At 32.3% G+C, this 21370-nt stretch overlaps 1 protein-coding gene across 5 annotated transcripts; it reads left to right on the top strand.

Moving 5' to 3' along the window:
- Window positions 1-6504: 6504 nt before the first annotated feature.
- Window positions 6505-15128, top strand: LOC142222387 (uncharacterized). Of its 5 annotated transcripts, none has more exons than XM_075292525.1 (5): window positions 6505-6905; window positions 7236-7294; window positions 14372-14655; window positions 14719-14754; window positions 14814-15128. In XM_075292525.1, the coding sequence occupies exons 1-5, from the start codon at window positions 6870-6872 to the stop codon at window positions 15038-15040; spliced, it is 642 nt and encodes a 213-aa protein (XP_075148640.1). In that variant the 5' UTR covers window positions 6505-6869; the 3' UTR covers window positions 15041-15128. The 5 variants fall into 5 exon arrangements, with proteins under 5 accessions (XP_075148640.1, XP_075148639.1, XP_075148638.1 ...); XM_075292524.1 differs by having other exon boundaries at window positions 6506-6905; window positions 14372-14676; XM_075292523.1 differs by having other exon boundaries at window positions 6510-6905; window positions 14372-14634; window positions 14677-14754.
- The last annotated feature ends 6242 nt before the right edge of the window (window positions 15129-21370 follow it).

Genomic DNA, 21370 nt, shown 5'->3' with positions numbered 1-21370 from the left:
AAATCGTCCTTAAATTAAGTGAAATATTGAATCTTTAGATTAAGATAAAAACGCTTCAAATATAGGCTAAGACTTATTTAGAGGATTTAGCATCTTTGGTTTAAAGTTTTTTGGAATAAAGAAAACATTGTGCACTTCGAAGTATCCGTCATAATTTGCATTTTTAAACTGGCATTTGTTTGTACGTGAATAGCTTTATTAATATACCGGAAAAATAGAATGAAAATTCGATAAATGAGATCTGTATCGTAATTTTAATTTTATAGATCCTAGATTTTCCTTATTTTAAAGAACCCGCATCTTTGTCTCGGAATCAATACCAAAATCCTTAAAGGAAGGTCAAAATCTTTGGATCCAAGTAAACTTTTTTTGAGTGTGATATATAAAAACTCTTAGTTTTCACAGTAATTTAAAATTTTCTGAATTTTACCGGGTATAAAACACAGTAAGGACAAACAAAATATTGGAAATTTCTAAAAAATATTTAACCCTAGAAATTAATCAATATTTTTTGTACACTAATGTCATATTTCGTTAATTTGAATACGGCCTATTTCAAGACGCTTTAAGCCCATGTAAAATTCATTGCTTCTGCGCCAATTTCGTCCATATCCGGATCCAAAAGGAACATTTTCATTCCTTTTTTATACCCACCACCATAGAATGGTGACGGGGGTATAATAAGTTTGTCATTCCGTTTGTAACACATCGAAATATCGATTTCCGACTATATAAAGTATATATATTCTTGATCAGGGAGAAATTCTAAGACGATATAACGATGTCCGTCTGTCTGTCTGTCTGTCTGTCTGTCTGTTGTAATCACGCTACAGTCTTCAATAATGAAGCTATCGTGTTGAAATTTTGCACAAACTCGTCTTTTGTCTGCAGGCAGGTCAAGTTCGAAAATGGGCTATATCGGTCCAGGTTTTTATATAGTCCCCATATAAACCGACCTCCCGATTTGGGGTCTTGGGCTTATAGAAATCGTAGTTTTTATCCAATTTGCCTGAAATTGGAAATCTAGAGGTATTGTAGGACCACAAACACGTGTGCCAAAAATTGTGAGTATCGATCCATATTTTGGTATAGCCCCCATATAGACCGATCTCCGATTTTACTTCTTGGGATTATAGAAACTGCAGTTTTTATCCAACTTGCCTGAAATTTGAAATCTAGAGGTATTTTATGACCATAAAGAGGTGTGCCAAAAATGGTGAGTATCGGTCCATGTTTTGGTATAGCCACCATATAGACCGATCTCCCGATTTTACTTCTTGGGCTTATAGAAACCGCAGTTTTCATCCAATTTACCTGAAATTTGAAATCTAGAGGTATTTTATGACCATAAAAAGGTGTGCCAAAAATGGTGAGTATCGGTCCATGTTTTGGTATAGCCCCCATATAGACCGATCTCCCGATTTTACTTCTTGGGCTTATAGAAACCGCAGTTTTCATCCAATTTGCCTGAAATTTGAAATCTAGAGGTATTTTATGGCCATAAAGAGGTGTGCCAAAAATGGTAAGTATCGGTCCATGTTTTGCTATAGCCCCCATATAGACCGATCTCCTGATTTTACTTCTTGGGCTTATAGAAACCGCAGTTTTTATCCAATTTATCTGAATTTGGAAATCAAAAGGTACTTTAGAACCGTAAAGAGGTGTGCCAAAAATGGTGAGCATCGGTCCATGTTTTGGTATGGTCCCCATATAAACCGACCTCCCGATTTGGGGTCTTGGGCTTATAGAAACCGTAGTTTATATCCAATTTGCCTGAAATTGGAAATCTAGATGTATTTTAGGAACATAAATAGGTGTGCCTAAAATGATGAGTATCGGTCCATATTTTGGTATAGCCCCCATATAGACCGATTTCCCGATTTTACTTCTTGGGCTTCTAGAATCCAAAGTTTTTATCCAATTTGCCTGAAATTGGAAATCTAGAGGTATTTTCGGGCCATAAAGAGGTGTGCCGAAAACGGTGAGTATCGGTCCATATTTTAGTATAGCCCCCATAAGAACGATTTCCAGATTTAAATCCTTGGGTTTCTAGAAACCGTAGTTTTTTTCTGATTTGCCTGAAATTCTAAATATTCTGGTATTTGAGGCTTACAAAAACGTGTATCGGATTAAGTTTTTATCGTTCCATTTGGTAATGCCTCCATATAGACCGACTTCACTTCTTGAGGGTGTAGAAGGCCAACTGATCATGAAAATTGCTTGAAACTCAATGTAAAATTTCCAAATTTTACTTCTCGGGTGAAAATCTACAGATTCAAGATTTCAAATCAAGACGTTATTTTATAATTTTCTTGCACACTTACAAGAGATGTTAATAATTCCTCTAAAACTAAAACAAAAATGGTTCTTATAAATCCAGAATCTGATATAGTCCTCATAGGTGAAATCTTTAAATTTATCTTCCGGAAGTGTCCTCAAGCCCTCCTGAAATTTCAAAGGAAACTCTAATATTTGGTTCATGGTGGTGGGTATTTAAGATTCGGCCCGGCCGAACTTACTGCTGTATATACTTGTTTTCTGGACTGGTATGATTTTTAACGAAAGTAAAGAAAGTAAAGAAAAAAATCACTGATGCCATATCATAACCATATTTATATTTTCCCAATAATATTAGGTATTTATTTTGAACCCACGTTAGTTGAGGCGACCATCGGCTTTTGCGGCGACCCACCCATTACCATCGACGGCGCTTGAGGTCTGGAGGCCAATCGAAGGTGTACATTTGCAAGTAAATTCTAAAATTTTGTTTTTTCACAAACTGCTCAATCCCGAAAGGCTTCTAATCGGAGAAAACCAAATCGGTAACTGGCCACTTTTGTGCAAACGAAGCAACGAAGGAAATGTTTTTTTCTGATTCAATCACGAAATTAATTGATTCAATTATTTCTTAATTGAAATGAAAGTGCCAATCACAGTTTTAATTGGTCATAAAAAATGTATTAAAAACAAGTAAGGAAAGTCTAAAGTCCGGCGGGGCCGACTATATTATACCCTGCCCCACTTTGTAGATCTAAACTTTCGATATCATATCACATCCGTCAAATGTGTTGGGGCCTATATATAAAGGTTTGTCCCAAATACATACATTTAAATATCACTTGATCTGGACAGAATTTGATAGACTTCCACAAAATCTATAGACTCAAAATTTAAGTCGGCTAATGCACTAGGGTGGAACACAATGTATTAGAAGTTTAGGAAAATTAATTAAGGGAGCCACCGTGGTGCAATGGTTAGCATGCCCGCCTTGCATACACAAGGTCGTGGGTTCGATTCCTGATACGACCGAACACCAAAAAGTTCTTCAGCGGTGGATTATCCCACCTCAGTAATGCTGGTGACATTTCTGAGGGTTCCAAAGCTTCTCTAAGTGGTTTCACTGGAATGTGGAACGCCGTTCGGACTCGGCTATAAAAAGGAGGTCCCTTGTCATTGAGCTTAACATGGAATCGGGCAGCACTCAGTGATAAGAGAGAAGTTCACCATTGTGGTATCACAATGGACTGAACAGTCTAAGTGAGCCTGATACATCGGGCTGCCACATAACCTAACCTAACCTAACCTAACCTTAGGAAAATTAGAGTCATTTCTACAACTTTTCGACTAAGCAGTGGCGATTTTACAAGGAAAATGTTGGCATTTTGACCATTTTTTTCGAAATCAGAAAAACATATATACGGGAGCTATATCTAAATCTGAACAGATTTCAACCAAATTTGGCACGCATAGCTACATTGCTAATTCTACTCCCTGTGCAAAATTTCAACTAAATCGGAGTTAAAAGTTGGCCTCTGTGGTCATATGAGCGTAAATCGGGCGAAAGCTATATATGGGAGCTATATCTAAATCTGAACCGATTTCAACCAAATTTGGCACGCATAGCTACAATGCTAATTCTACTCCCTGTGCAAAATTTCAATTAACTCGGAGTAAAAGATTGGTCACTGTGGTCATATGAGTGTATATTGGGCGAACGATATATATGGGAGCTATATCTAAATCTGAACCGATTTTAATAAAATTTGACATACTTGACTACACTACTAATTGCAAATTTCAACCAAATTGGGGTAAAACTCTGGCTTCTGGGCCATATTTGTCCATATCGGGCGAAAGATATATATGGGAGCTATATCAAAATCTGAACCGATTTCAATAAAATTTGGCACAGTTAACTATAGTACTAATTGTTCTTTTTGTGGGCCATAAAAGTACATATCGGGCGAAACATATATATATATATATATATATATATATATATATATATATATATATATATATATATATATATATATATATATATATATATATATATATATATATATATATATATATATATATATATATATATATATATATATATATATATATATCTATATATATATATATATATATATATATATATATATATATATATCTATATATATATATATATATATATATATATATATATATATATATATATATATATATATATATATATATATATATATATATATATATATATATATATATATATATATATATATATATATATATATATATATATATATATATATATATATATATAATATATATATATATATATATATATATATATATATATATATATATATATATATATATATATATATATATATATATATTATATATATATATATATATATATATATAATATATATATATATATATATATATATATATATATATATATATATATATATATATATATATATATATATATATATATATATAAATATATATATATATATATATATATATATATATATATATATATATATATATATATAGATAGATATAGATATATATATGGGAGCTGTATTTAAATCTGAACCGATTTCTTCCAAAATCAATAGGGTTCTATTCTGAGCCAAAACACATACTTGTGCCAAATTTGTAGTCGATTGGACTAAAACTGCGACCTATACTTTGATTACAAAAATGTGTTCACGGACAGATGGACTATATCGACTCAGGAGCCCACCCTGAGCATTTTTGCCAAAGACACCATTAGTCTATCTCGTCTCCTTCTGGGTGTTGCAAATATATGCACTAACTTATAACACCCTGTTCCACAGTGTGGCGCATTGTATAATTAATTTTAATTAACTCTTCAATTAATGTAATTAAAAATCAATATATGTTCATTGCAAAACTAAATTAATTCTTCAATTACTAAAAGTATGTTTTTAGTGTTTTCAGTTTGATTAAAAGTTGATTGTTTCAAATAATTTTTTAATTAAAAATTAAAAAAAAAAAATCATTTTTAACTAAAAATCAATATATTAATTTTTAACTAAAAATTAAAAAATTTCCATTATTTTATTTACTATCTTAGTCTTTCGAGTTGATTAAAAAGTTAATTGTATCAATTATTTTTTTAACTAAAAATGAAAAAAAAAATAATCGTTTCTAATTTGAATTAAAAGTTAATTGTATCAAATAATTTTTTGATTGAAAAAGTGCGAGAAACAAAAGATTTATTCACATTTAAGTACTGGAGGACTCTAAAGGTAGTCACTATCACTCTTGAAAGCCATCACGAAAAAACTTTATTTCTAATTGCAATAGATCATAATGCTTTTATAAACAATAAAATTAAGACAAGCTATTTAGAATTGATAGCAACATGATGTTGATTGCAATACATATCAGTCACCCTGTAGTCTTAGTGAGTCGCTATACTTCACCTAACCAAAGGGTCAATGTGGTTCGAGCCGATTGGCAGGTTGCTAAACTTTGTCACCTCGGCTTTGCTAAATTGGTCTACACTTTTATATGGTTGTGAAATCATATGGATGAATGGACAACATCAAGTGCTCCCTTGTTCTCCGTCTGATGCAAGCGTATCGCAAAAGCCATTTACTACCGTCTAACACATCATTGTACGCGGCTACGACTCAAATTTTAACGAGATCTAGCTGGAATGTCGTACACAGAAAGAAGAGAACGAAATATTTAGACTAAGTTTTCTTTAGTCCGTAAAAATGAAATATTAGTGTTAATCGCTAAATCACTCATCATAAAGCCGGATAAATTTGGTGAAAAGAAAAAAAATTCATAAGAATGGAAAATTATATTTGTCTAAAATTTCGTACCTCCGAAATGAAAAAGAAAAGTATAAAGTCACAAATACCCACCGCAGGCGATTCATCGTTAAGTCTTTTTGACACAAATCCTCCCTTTTATTTTTTATTACATTCACTAATACTAGCTTGTTCTGTGATTCGTTAAGAAAATAGTTCACTGGTGGTAAGTGACCTTCGCCACACATATGGCGAATATAGTAAACGCACAAGTTTCCGAAGTCACTTCAATGCAATGAATCATATATTGGGTGTTTTCGAACTCTTGAAAATATAAATAAATTAATATATATAATAAAGAACAAATATGAAATCATTTTTTTCCCGACTCATCTTCATTTCAATTCAAGTTCATTCAATTCATTTTCAAGTTAAAACACATAGAGTACGTACACGATTAAACAAAGAAAAACAAGCTGCAAAAACCATAAACAAGAGAAAGAAAAAAACGTAACAAAAATAAAAAAGAAATAAAACAAAACACAATACAAAAAAAAAACAAAGGCACTGAAAACTCGTCACTTACACGTTGAGATAAAACGAAAACACCAGCATGAGTTGAGATTTCAGTTAAAACCTAAAAATAATGAACAAATCTTTAGTCGATAAAATGCAATAAACGGGAGCGAACGCAAAGAAATTTTTATATTTTGTCCATCATAACAATATATACACAAAAAATAAAAAGAGTAATAAATTCTAAAACGTAAAAGCAAGTCGTTAAAACGTTAACATTAAAGAATGATGAAAATATCTGTAACGGTAATTAGATGCATGGTAATCCTGGGTCAAAACAAAAGATTCAAGGCACAAACTTGCTAAAAATAGTTTACTGCCGTAACAAACGCACCAACACAAAACAAAGCCAACTAAAAGTCAATATTAAAACAAATAAAACATGAGAATTATTCAGATATCTCATTAACAATATATGAATGTGGAAACTTGTTTCAATATCATAAACGAACAAAAAACAAAACAAAAACAAATTTACCGCAATCAGAAGCGTAACGCATTCGGTATCTCAGTTTGACATACTGACTGACGCCACATACATTTTTTCTTAATTATTGATTTAATTGAGATTTTTTGTTTGTTTTATTTTAGTTTCTGTGCATCTTAGCCACATATTCATTGGTGTGTGCTAAATCTTTATTCGAATACAAGTAAGTTACATTATTTTGGTGTAGTGAATATGGTAAAAAGTAGGCTTTTTAATATCAGGGAATTGTACACCCAAAGAAATTTGTTAGTATACAGAGCAGAAAACAAGGGTCTATCGTAACACAATAAAAACCAATATATTAAGAATATGCCTTACATAATCGCTAAAGCTTAAGACCTTTTGATGTCATAGCTTTATCCTCCTTTATGCTTGTAATTTACCTATAAGTATAAATACCCAGCAAAAAAGAACTTCCAAAAAAGTAGTTTGGATCCTCAATTTGTTATCCGGAAGTAGTGCAAACTTGGATCATGTCCAATAAATTTTGCATGGGCTTGTCATAGGATGGAAGCACACCATTTTTGCATCCTTTGCATTGCTTTAGAAATATAATTTTTATCAGTATTTTTTGTTACACTTTCATTTTCTTATAATCTAATTTTTACAAATTGAAAATCTTCTTCGCTTACACCGGAGGTTGAACCTGGGTCTGTTGGCACCATAATAGAACGCCTTAGCACACTCAGCCACTAACGTCATTGAATACGATGCATCCAAACGTATATTCAAATGTTTGTGACATGAACCTAATATGACACCACGGCATGATACTTTAATTACTTCTTGCGATGTTCTTTATTATTATGCATGAAAAAAATAAAGAACGCTTGTTCAAATCTCACCAGCGACAATTTTTTTATTAAATAATTTTTAAAAAATAATTTTTTTAATGTTATACTCGTACATCGTTTTTATTTTATTTTTTTCGACATATATTTTTCTATAAATATATTTTTTCAACAAAAAATTAAAAATTATTGTAATTTGCAAAACCTTCTCAAAAGAATTTCAATGGAAGTGAAAACGTCAAACCACACAGTTTCAATTCCCAGCAGGGATGATTTTTTTCTTTTTTTTTGTCGATTTTAAATTATTTTTTGCGAAATTTAATTGCCCAATTTAAATTTTCATTTAAAACGGCCTAATTTCGTACTTTGTGTCCAAAGGATTGCATCGGAAGTGAAAAATCGATAGGGGATCTCGGGATGCGCTTTAAAAGAAATGTTTGTGAACTTGTCCAAAAGGATTGCATCGGAAGTGGAAAAAACTTGATGCGTGATTCTGTACTCAAAAAAAAAAAGTTTACTTGGTTCCAAAGATTTTGACCTTCTCTTAAGGATTTTGGTATTAATTCCGAGCCAAAGATGCGACTTCTTTAAAATAAAGACATTTTTTAACAAACTATCTGGCCTTAAATCTAGGATCAATAAAATTAAAATTAGTATTAAGATCTCATTTATCGATTTTTCATTTTATTTTCGCTGTTTATTAATAAAGCTTTTCACGTACAAAGTAAAAATCGGATATCTCAAAGTAAAAATATTTTCTTAATTCCAACAAAAAAAACTTTAAACCAAAGTTGCTAGATCCTCAAAAAAAGTTTTAGCCTATATTTGAAGCTTTTTTATCTTAAATCTAAAGATCCAATATCTCAGTTAATTTAAGGACGATTTCTTTGAATCAAAAATGTATTACTTTATTTTAAGGAAAAATGTCCTTAGTTCAAAGACATGCGACTTTAACGAAGAGACGCAAATTTACAAAATTTGTGTCCTAAATTTAATGAAAAAAAAAAATTTGAAGTCAAGATTATAAACTTTGTTTTAATTAAAATGTCATTATTTTAAAGAAATTTGTCCTTAATATTTTGTAAGTTGCACATCCTAAAATTTAGGTTGCATAATCTTTAATATCACGTAAATATTTTTTTCAGTGTGGGATGCTCTTTAGGAGAAATGTTTATGGAACAACTTCCAATAGTTTTGCTGGATTAAGTATAATTTGCGTTAATACAAAGACATACGACTTTAGAGACTTTTCAGGGACTCAAATTTCAAAGATTCATGTCCAATTCAAAGAAAAAATTTAAAGCAAATACTATAAATATTTGTTTAGTTAAAATTTCTTCCTCTGTCTTTAATATTGTGTTGATAGCGTGTCCTAAAATTCAGGTTGCATAATCTTTTTTTTTAGGTCAATATACCCAAAGCTTTGGAAATTGTTTGCGGTCAAAACGCTTTAAACACCATCATTTGAAAGTGAGCTGAGCTGAGCTCTATGTAAGTCTATGGTCACACTAGGCAAATATTTGGCCAAAATTAGTGTCAAACATTTTTCCAGAAGCATTTTCCAAATATGTGAATACTGTTTTTGGAAAATAATCCTACCATGAAGTGATATATCTACACTAAAAAAAATATTTACGTAATATTAAAGATTACACAACCTAAATTTTAGGATGCTAATTTTAATTTTATTGGTCCTAGATTTAAAGCCAGATAGGTCGCTAAAAATTTTCTTTATTTTGAAGAAGCTGCATCTTCGGCTCAGAATCAATACTAAAATCCTTAAGTGAAGGTAAAAATCTTTAGATTCAAGTAAACATTTTTTTTTTTGAGTGTAATATGAGCTTAAAATGTTAGCTGGTTTGGCTGTGGCGACGGATTCGTTTGTGATCATAGCATAAGAGTGCAGTAAATGTGTGCTGTGTTATTTGTAGAATAGGTAAAGGTGCTGCCCGACTATGTATAGCCCTTTTGTTTTTACTATATTGATTAGGAAGTAACGCGTGCTATATGAGAAATGTCTTGTTTGTTTGAAATCATTAGACAATACATTAAGAATATGTTTGAAATGTGGTACTACTTATTTGAAATTTGACAGAAAATATTTACGAGAATTCTATTTTTGTAGTCATGGGTGGTGGTCCATTTCTTGACATGGACGGATATGTTTTATGTTAAATTGGCATTAACATTAGTGATGGCAATAAGAAGCTGATTTTGCAATGTTGTTTTTGAATTTTCTCGAAAAAATATGAAAAAGTATCGTACAACAGACAAAAAAAAAATATTTCAATAAATTAAGTTCAGCTATTTCATGATGGAAGAATAATTTGCATTGATTGCTTTAGCATTCTCTAGGTAGTCAATGTGCATCCACATCCACACAACACAGAAAAAATTTCACGAACATTTTTCCAATTAAAATTTTAACTGAGTTTTAAAAATATTCAATTAAAAATTTAATTGTATTTAACACAAAATTTAATAGTATAAATTAATTTTTTAATTGTATCAATTCATTTTTAATTGATATTCAATTTATTTTTTAATTGATACTATCATTTCTGTGATTTAAGAAATTTCAATTCAAAAATCAATTAATTTTGTGATCGAATCAGATTTTTTTTGCTTGGAGGTAAAAACTTGTTTGTCTTTTGGTCAAGTAAAACAACTTTATATAACAGAAGTGCGTCTTCTATTCTAAGATATTCGTAGTTGAAGGACATGAAATTGTTGGGCTTTCGATAATATTTGTTTTTGTGTAAAATCTAAGCTTATTGAAACTTGAGTAGTTCCACTCTGGCCCGTTTGAGAAATACACTCATGGAAATTATTATGTTTTAGTTGAAAGTTCCTTAACTTTAATCATTTTTTTCTTACTTTAGTTACATGTACTAAAAATATTATATGTCCGAAAATATTTACTTATAAGGTCGAGAACCTTTGTTGTTAGTACCTATCTCATTTAATATCATAATTTATTATGGTTTTAAATTCTTTAATATATAAATAAATTTTACTAATTTTTAAAATAAATCATTTTCTCTGATTTTACACTCAAAAAAAGTGAACCCTTTATTTCACTAAAGTTTTAATTCTATTTTAGTTTATGGAATTATTACGTTTTAAGAAAGTTTCCATGACTTTAATAACTTTTTGCGTACGTTAGTTAAATTAACAAAAACAGAGGAAACCAAGTATATGTTAACTATAGACCGATATGGACCTAGTTAGGCATGGTTGTTAACGGCCATATACTAGCACAATGTACCAAATTTCAACTGACTCGGATGAAATTTGCTCCTCCAAGAGGCTCCAAAACTAAATCTCGGGATCGGTTTATATGGGGGCTATATAAGATTATGGACTGATATGGTTAAATATCATATACTACCACCACGTACCAAATTTCAATCAGATCGGATGAAAGACACCGGAGGTCAAATCTGGGGATCGGTTTATATGGAGGCTATTTTTAATTATGGACTGATATGAACCAATTCCTGCATGGTTGTTGGATACCATATACTAACATCACGTACCAAATTTCAACCGAATCGGTTGAATCTTGCTCTTCCAAGGGGCTCCGGAGGTAAAATCTGGGGATCGGTTTATATGGGGGCTTTATATAATTATGGACCGATTTCCACCAATTTTTGCATTGGCGTTTGAGGCCATATATTAACATCACGTACCAAACTTAAACTGAATCGGTTGAATTTTGCTCTTCCAAGGGGCTCCGGAGGTAAAATCTTGTGATCGGTTTATATATAATTATTAACCGATGTGGACCAATTTTTGCATAGTTGTTAGAGACCATATACTAACACCATGTACGAAATTTGAGTCGGATCAGATGAAATTTGCTTCTCTTAGAGGATACCCAAGCCAAATTTGGGGGTCCGTTTTTATGGGGGCTATACGTAAAAGTGGACCGATATGGCCCATTTGCAATACCATCCGACCTACATCAATAACAACTACTTGTGCCAAGTTTCAAGTCGATAGCTTGTTTCGTGCGGTTAGTTAGCGTGATTTCAACAGACGGACGGACATGCTCAGATCGACTCAGAATTTCACCACGACTCAGAATATATATACTTTATGGGGTCTTCGAGCAATATTTCGATGTGTTACAAACGGAATGACAAAGTTAATATACCCCCATCCTATGGTGGAGGGTATAAAATTTATACACAAATTAAGCAAAAAGATTAACTAATTCGTGTCTCCCACAAAATAGTTGAAAATTTCTTAAAATTTATACATTTGACCAATAATGCGACCATCTTGAACTTCGTATGGCACTAAAGACAATTTTGCAATTTTAAGCACCAATTGTTTCCTTCCAACTATGAAATTTTCTTTAATAAGTGAAAAATAATAAGATTGTTCAATAAAATTTCTTGAACTTTTCGAAAATTATTTACTTATTTTTGTGAAATCGGCATTGCATCTGCGTTTCTAATACAATTTAGTTAACATTTTCTAAAATTAATCTAGTTTTTCTAAAATTAACTAAAATGTTTTTTCCTAGTGGGTTCACTGTTTTTTTTTCAGTGTACTTCAATTTTCCAATTATAGATATTGTATTTATTACGTTACCTTATAGACTTTATGTTTCATATTTATATTTAATCACCCACACGGACGAAAAAGATTGTTTTTCATATGTTTGGGGGTAAAAATGATATGCTTGGAACTCAAAATTTTTAACACATTATTTTTAAGTTCAAGCATATAATGTTCATAAACTAGCATAACATGTTTGCGACATATATGTTAATATGTTAGAACATATTATGTTTGGGACATAAAATGTTTGTAAATATAATATGTTTGGCTGCAAACATATATTAATTTAGAGACCTAGAGATTAAGCTAGCAAGTAAAAGAATGGGAGTAACCAATTGGCGCCTTAAAAATATATGTATATACATAAAGAAAATTTCATTAACATTTTTTTCTACCAGTGTAACAGGTTGGTTGATAAGTGCCCGGTCTAACAAAGAAAAACACTTTTTCTTGTCAAAATTCGTTTTTATTATTCAAAATAGTTCCCTTCAAGAGCGATACAACGATTATAACGACTTTCCAATTTTTTGATACCATTTTGGTAGTACTCCTTCGGCTTTGCCTCAAAATAGGCCTCAGTTTCGGTGATCACCTCTTCATTGCAGCCAATTTTTTTCCCTGCGAGCATCCTTTTGAGGTCTGAGAACAAGAAAAAGTCGCTGGGGCCAGATCTGGAGAATACGGTGGGTGGAGAAGCAATTCGAAGCCCAATTCATGAATTTTTGCCATCGTTCTCAATGACTTGTGGCACGGTGCGTTGTCTTGGTGGAACAATACTTTTTTCTTTTTCATATGGGGCCGTGTTGCCGCGATTTCGACCTTCAAACGCACCAATAACGTCATATAATATTAACTGTTGATGGTTTTTCCCTTCTCAAGATAATCGATAAAAATTATTCCATGCGCATCCCAAAAAACAGAGGCCATTACTTTGCCAGCGGACTTTTGAGTCTTTCCACGCTTCGGAGACGGTTCACCGGTCGCTGTCCACTCAGCCGACTGTCGATTGGACTCAGGAGTATAGTGATGGAGCTGCAAACACCGCTCCGAATCATTAACACGTTGTTGTTTTTGGTCAAATGTGAGCTCGCGCGGCACCCATTTTGCACAGAGCTTCCGCATATCCAAATATTGATGAATGATATGACCAACACGTTCCTTTGATATCTTTAAGGACTCTGCTATCTCGATCAACTTCATTTTACGGTCATTCAAAATCATTTTGTGGATTTTTTGATGTTTTCGTCGTTAACTACCTCTTTCGGGCGTCCACTGCGTTCACCGTTATCCGTGCTCATTTCACCACACTTGAATCCAATGAATCAATTATTGTTGATTTCCCTGGGGCAGAGTCCGGAAACTCATTATCAAGCCAAGTTTTCGCTTCCACCGTATTTTTTCCCTTCAGAAAACAGTATTTTATCAAAACACGAAATTCCTTTTTTTCCATTTTTTTCACAATAACAAAAGTTGCTTCACAAAAACCGCTCTATCTCACAAACTAATTGACTTACAGACGTCAAATTTTGACACGAATCATTTGAAGGTTGGTACTATATAAAAATAATATGCATTTAATACTAGCGACGCCATCTATGTGTCAGACCGGGGACTTATCAGCCAACCTGTTATGCCTAAGGTGAAACATAATATGTTTGAACTATACAAACAATATTTTGTTTGGACCAATCCTGAAAATGTATATGACTAAAGCAAAATGTCTTTGGGGTATATGTTACAAAAGCGATTTTTTTGAGGGTGCAGGTTCAAAAAATCTGATGCAAACTTTAAACCTACTTTTACCATACAAATACCTTCGATAAACTGTCAATAAATTGTTTTGAATATGTGTATATATCTTTTACCTTGTTCATTAGTATAAATCCGGCATATGACTTACAAGCTGAAGAATCGAAGAGTTATTCCAATTTTTGGCCGTATATTGAATATGATAAACCACATAAACGAGAGAAACATTATGGACACCATGGCCCAGATCTAAGCGATTACTATGATGATGACTCTTCCGATTCCGATAGTCATGAATATGATGGTCATTGGCATGGATATGGACATGGACATGGACACGGGCACGGACGGCATGGAAAACATGAAGGTTCTTATGGCGGAGTACCGCCAGGTCATGGTGGAATACCACCAGGTCATGGGGGTATACCACCAGGTCATGGTGGAATCCCGCCAGGTCATGGGGGTATACCACCAGGACATGGTGGTAAACCACCAGGCCACAATAAACCAAGTATGATATAAATTTTTATTGAACTAAATAAACTGATTTAAAAATCGAAAATATTTCAGTTAAACCCCCACGTTTTCCCCCACCGCCTGTAACGGATGAAGATTTCATCAATCCCTGGATGATTGTTAGTTCTACATCTCCAGAGCCAATTGTTCCAACTTCACCTTTGTCAGCTACAACAACGATTGCCCCAACATCAAGTGCAACAAAATCCGACACGCCACCATCGTCTACAACTAATGCTGATGGTTTGATATATGATATTGATGTGCGTTTTGGTGAATAATTTTATATTTTTGTACAAATTTGTTTTTCAATATTGTATATTAAATTATATTTTTGAATAAATTACCTTAAGAAATTCAGGCATAGAAGTTAGGATGGTATTTACTTCAAGTTTTCTTTTTTTTTTTTTTGGAAAACTATATCAAAATTAACCATATGAGGCACAAAATAATGAAATGAAATTAATGAAGTTTGAATTTGAAAATTAAATTAATTAATTTTATTGAAATATGTGGTATTTAACCGCATTACAGAAAAAATATTAGTGAAACTAACTAGTGAACAAGAAACTATGAATTAAAAAATTACCATATTATTTTTTACAAGAACAACACACAAATTCAATTAATCAATTAATTTTTTTAATTGATAATTGATGGTATATTATCATTTCTTTGCTTCAAGAAATTTTTTCTATAAATATTTCTATACAAATAAAAAAGTCCACTTGATAAGTTCATAGAAGTTTCAATTGGTTGAAAGTATGCTACTTGGAGAATGGAAGTTCCTAGGGTTGGGAGCGTGATATCATATTTACGATAAAAAAAAATTACAAACTTTTTATTTTTGTCGTTTGTAAAAACCTTTTTAATCTAAAACCACATAGTTGTTATCGTTTACCTCAAACTGAAAAATAAATGGGTTTACGGCGAAAATATGACACATTTGGATATTTCATAATAAACACATAACATTGTACTATGTAATATCGGACATTCTAAATTGGCCCTTTCGAAATTATATGAAAAACTTTTTTGTTCTATCTATTGTCATTAGCTTCAAGTTTCTTTAAATCAGCTTGTATGCACATGGAATATAAAAAGATATGCTTGGTTGTATGCGTTACTTGTGTACTGATGATTATAGCGATGTTTGTGGGTGGTTGGTACACAAAAAAGGATCACTAACATATTTCCAATTCCAAAAAGTTAATTGAAGCTGAAAATTAAAACTTAAAATTAAAAATTTCAATTAAAAATTTAATTTATACAATTAACTGTTTAATCAAACTAGAAACATTAAATCAATTAAGTCTATAACAGAATTAATTAGACAAATAGATGACGCTATTAACTTTTTTTTCAAAATTAAAAAGACTAACCCCCATTTTCATGAAGCTCCGTTAGTGTTCCGTTAGCTAACGAACTTTTAAACCGTGCTATGGATATATCTGTCATCTTGCCTATATATTCCATATTTCAGTTAGGAGCTTAACTGCTGAAAATCTTTCAGTTATAATTAACCGGAGAGAAGATATTTCCATTTTATTTTCTGTTAACTGACAGTTAAACCCTAACGGAGCTTCATGAAAATGGGCGTAAGTCAGTTAAAAAAATTAAAGATTTGTTTTTAAATTTTTAATTAAAAATTTATTTGGAGCAATCTATAATTTAATCAAAATAAAAACACTAATAACGGCCATTTAACTGCCAGTTAGCCGAAAGTAAATTGCAAATATCTTCTTTCACTGAAAAATTTTCGTCAGTTAAGTTCCTGACTGGCCTATGAAATATAAAGGCAAGATGACAACTTTGTCCATAATATGGTTTAAAAGTTGGTTAACGGAGCTTTATGAAAATGGGGGTAGGTTAGGTTAGGTTAGGTGGCAGCCCGATGTATCAGGCTCCCTTAGACTATTCAGTCCATTGTGATACCACATTGGTGCACTTCTCTCTTATCACTGAGTGCTGCCCGATTCCATGTTAAGCTCAACGACAAGGGACCTCCTATTTATAGCCGAGTCCGAACGGCGCTCCACATTGCAGTGAAACCACTTAGAGAAGCTTTGAAACCCTCAGAAATGTCACCAGCATTACTGAGGTGGGATAATCCACCGCTGAAAAACTTTTTGGTGTTCGGTCGAAGCAGGAATCGAACCCACGACCTTGTGTATGCAAGGTGGGCATGCTAACCATTGCACCACGGTGGCTCCCGTGGTGCAATGATTAAGAAAGTGTTAAGAAAGTGGGGTAAGTCAGTTAAGAAAGTGTTCGAATATAACAGGTTGGCTGATAAGTCCCCGGTCTAACATAGATAGATGTAGTATTAAATGCATATTATTTTTATATAGTACCAACCTTCAAATGATTCGTCTGTAAGTCAATTAGTTTGTGAGATAGAGCGTCTTTTATGAAGCAACTTTTGTTATTGTGAAAAAATGGAAGAAAAGGAATGTCGTGTTTTGATAAAATATTGTTTTCTGAAGGGAAAAAATACGGTGGGACAAAAACTTGGCTTGATAATGAGTTTCCGGACTCTGCCCCAGGGAAATCAAAAATAATTGATTGGTATGTAAAATTCAAGCGTGGTGAAATGAGCACGGATGACGGTGAACGCAGTGGACGGCCGAAAGAGGTGGTTACCGACGAAAACATAAAAAAAATCCACAAAATGATTTTGAATGACCGTAAAATGAAGTTGATCGAGATAGCAGAGGCCTTAAAGATATCAAAGGAACGTGTTGGTCATTCCATTCATCAATATTTGGATATGCGGAAGCTCTGTGCAAAATGGGTGCCGCGCGAGCTCACATTTGACCAAAAACAAATGTTGTTGATGATTCTGAGCGGTGTTTGCAGCTGTTAACTCGTAATACACCCGAGTTTTTCCATCGATATGTGACAATGGATGAAACATGGCTCCATCACTACACTCCTGAGTCGAATCGACAGTCGGCTGAGTGGCCAGGGACCGGTGAACCGTTTCCGAAGCGTGGAAAGACTCAAAACTCCGCTGGCAAAGTAATGTCCTCTGTTTTTTGGGATGCGCACACCCAGAGAAGGAATATGATCACCTCAAACATGTTTTAAGAGCAAAATGTTATTTTTGGGTGGTGACCATGTAACATGGTTTTCGCAACCATGTTATTTTCTCGGAAATCATGTATCTGATGTCGGCAAGCAGGTTATATTTGACGAGAAAATAACATTTTAGTGGCAAACATGTTACATGGTCACCATACAAAAATAACATTTTGCTCTTGAAACATGTTTGAGGTGATCATATTCCTTCTCTGTGTGCATGGAATAATTTTTATCGATTATCTTGAGAAGGGAAAAACCATCAACAGTGACTATTATATGGCGTTATTGGAGTGTTTGAAGGTCGAAATCGCGCCAAAACGGCCCCATATGAAGAAGAAAAAAAGTGTTGTTCCACCAAGACAACGCACCGTGCCACAAGTCATTGAGAACGATGGCAAAAATTCATGAATTGGGCTTCGAATTGCTTTCCCACCCACCGTATTCTACAGATCTGGCCCCAGCGACTTTTTCTTGTTCTCAGATCTCAAAAGGATGCTCGCAGGGAAAAAATTTGGCTGCAATGAAGACGTGATCGCCGAAACTGAGGCCTAGTTTGAGGCAAAACCGAAGGAGTACTACCAAAATGGTATCAAAAAATTGGAAGGTCGTTATAATCGTTGTATGACTCTTGAAGGGAACTATGTTGAATAATAAAAACGAATTTTGACAAAAAAATGTGTTTTTCTTTGTTAGACCAAACTGTTATTTACGTTTTTAGTTAAAAAATGGTCAATCAATATCAATTAAATGTTAATTGAATCAATTGCCTAGAAAAAAAATTGGAAGTTGTTCCACAAACATTTCTTTTAAAGTGCATCCCGGGATCCCCTGTAGATTTTTTTCACTTCTGATTCAATCCTTTTGGACAAGGAAAGTGTTAGAAAGTACGAAATTAGGTCGTTTTAAGTGAAAATTAAAGTTTTTCATAATTAAATTTCGGAAAAAATACAAAATCAATAAAAAACTAAAAAAATATTTCAAAAAAAAAAAAAATAAAAATTTGAACCGGTGTCCTTAGACTTTTTCACTTTCATAGTTATTTTTAATATTACGATAATTTTTATTTTTTTATTGATTTTTAATTTAAAAAATATATTTATACAAAAATATATGCCGAAAAAAAAAAAAACAAAATAAAAACCATATATAAAATAAAACATTCTTTATGTTTTTATTCATAATAATAAAAAACATCTCAGGAAGTAGTTAGTAGTTATTAGTTTCACAAATATTTGAATAGCCGTTTTGATGCATCGTGTTTAATGGCGTTTGTTATGGTGCCAACAGACCAATTTTCAACCCCGGGTGGAAGCGAAGAAGTTTTTCAATTTTTAAAAATTAGGTAGAAAATAAAAGTGTTACAAACAGTACTGATAAAAATAAAAGTTGAAATTGGAAAAACATTTTGGGTTTTAATTTTTTAAATGTCTTCATCCAAATGAACTTCCAAGGCCCAACTTCTAAAGCAATGCTAAGGATCCAAAAATGGAGTATTGCCGTCCTATTACAAGCCCATGTAAAATTCATTGGAGATGATCCAAATTGGGGATCCAAATTACTTTTGTGGAAGCTCTTTTTTGCTGGGTAATAACTTCATTGATATTTGTCAATGAAATCAATCAATTTTTTAATCAAGTATTTTTTATGCCCAATTAAAACTGTGATTGATACTATGCCCAAATAAAACTGTGATCATTTTCATGATTGGAGACATCAATTAATTTCATGAATCAGAAAAATTTTCTTTCTGTGTATAAGAGCTTCACACAGAAACAATATTATCAAAATATTCTCAATCAAAAAGTTGATTCGATCATTTTCAATTAAAAAATTTTTCATACAATAAACCTTTTAATCAAACTAGAAACATTAAGTCAATTAAATCAATGTATAAAAATGTTTAAATTTTTAATTAATTCATAAATTAAATTTTTAATCAAACTCGGATGTCAGTTAGATAAAATTATGGAATATTTTTTAAATTTTAAATTAAAAAATTATTTGAAACAATCAATTTTTAATCAAACTAATAGAACTAAGTCAGTTAAGCAAGTCATTGAAAATAGTTATGTTTTTAAATAAAAAGTTTGTTTGTAATAAACATCAATTAAATTTTTAATTGAAGAATAAAATTTAATTGAAATTCAATTATTTTTTCAATCAAATATATCATTTTCGTGATAGAAGACATTTCAATTAAAAAATTAATTGGATCAATAATTTCGTGATTGAATTTTTGTGTGCATAACCTAGATAGGCTTACAAAACCAATAGTTCGCGGTTCTATTCGATTAAAGCCAAAAAAAATTATATATATCTGATATTTGCTTTGACATTCTAAAAAACTAGCTTCGTGGAGGTTGTTTATTCGTACACGTGAGTGAATCGAAAAACACTCACGCGCATCGCTACCTTTTACGACGACACTATGCCTAACAATCCTCTTATCAATAGCACATACAAACTGGTAAGTAAACTTTCCACGGAAACTATGAACAACTCCTTTAAGTTAATTAATTTTTATGACAAGAATAAAAAAATGCAATGCTGATAGACACAATGGCTTCGTTTTTAAATCTTCACTCATTTTCATTTTGCAAAAACGAAAGCCGTTAAGATAAACACCGAATTAAATGAGATTGTCAGAACGGGATTCATTTTAAGTAGAATATCTCACAACATATTAGAAGATGATATTAAATACTAAACAACAAAATGACTACTTTGTTTTGAGAATAAGTAGTATTTTGTATATTGAGGTGGAGAGAATTTTTTAGACCAACAGGTTTTGCTAATATGGAGACCCAGACTTAGAGTGTTCAAAGCCGACATCGGTTAAAAGGGTTTCGTTAAATAAAGAAGTAAAAACCGGGTATTTAAATAAGGTTATATTCGGATACCAAAAACCGTTTAGAAAAACCAATTATTTGGACATCCTAGTCAGACTCGACTATTTGTCCAAGGTCGAAATATTGAACCCATAACCCAATTTTTACGTGGTCATTAGAGACCATATACTAACACCATGTACCAAATTTCAGCAGAAGCATATTTCATCCGATCCGGCTGAAATTTGGTACATGGTGTTGGTATAGGTCTCTAACAACCACGCAAAAATTGGTCCACATCGGTCCTTAATTATATATAGCCCCCATATAAACCGATCCCCAGATTTGGATTGCGGAGCCTCAAAAAGAAGCAAATTTCATCCGATCCTGCTGAAATTTGGTACGTGGTGTTGGTATGTGGTCTCTAACAACCATGAAAAAATTGGTCCACATCGGTCTATAATTATATATAGCCCCCCTATAAACGGACCCCCAAATTTGACTTGCGAATCCTCTAAGAGAAGCAAATTTCGTCCGATCCGGCTGAAATTTAGTACATGGTGTTGGTATATGGTCTCTACCAACCATGCACAAATTGGTCCACATCGATCCATAATTATATATAGCCCCCATATAAACCGATCCCCCGATTTGGCTTGCGGAGCCTCTAAGAGAAGCAAATTTCATCCTATCCGGCTG

The sequence above is a fragment of the Haematobia irritans genome, chromosome 1, assembly GCF_050003625.1.
Source record: "Haematobia irritans isolate KBUSLIRL chromosome 1, ASM5000362v1, whole genome shotgun sequence".
NCBI classification, from domain to species: Eukaryota; Metazoa; Arthropoda; class Insecta; order Diptera; family Muscidae; genus Haematobia; species Haematobia irritans.
The sequence above is the reverse complement of the archived record's forward strand: the minus strand, read 5'-3'. Positions and strand labels throughout refer to the sequence as shown.

Coding starts and splice junctions, on each gene's coding strand:
- LOC142222387 (XM_075292520.1), top strand. CDS start 6,870: ATGATGAAAATATCTGTAACGGTAATTAGATGCATG. Junction 7,295..14,371: donor AAATCTTTATTCGAATACAA/GTAAGTTACATT, acceptor CTTGTTCATTAG/TATAAATCCGGCATATGACT. Junction 14,755..14,813: donor ACCAGGCCACAATAAACCAA/GTATGATATAAA, acceptor AAAATATTTCAG/TTAAACCCCCACGTTTTCCC.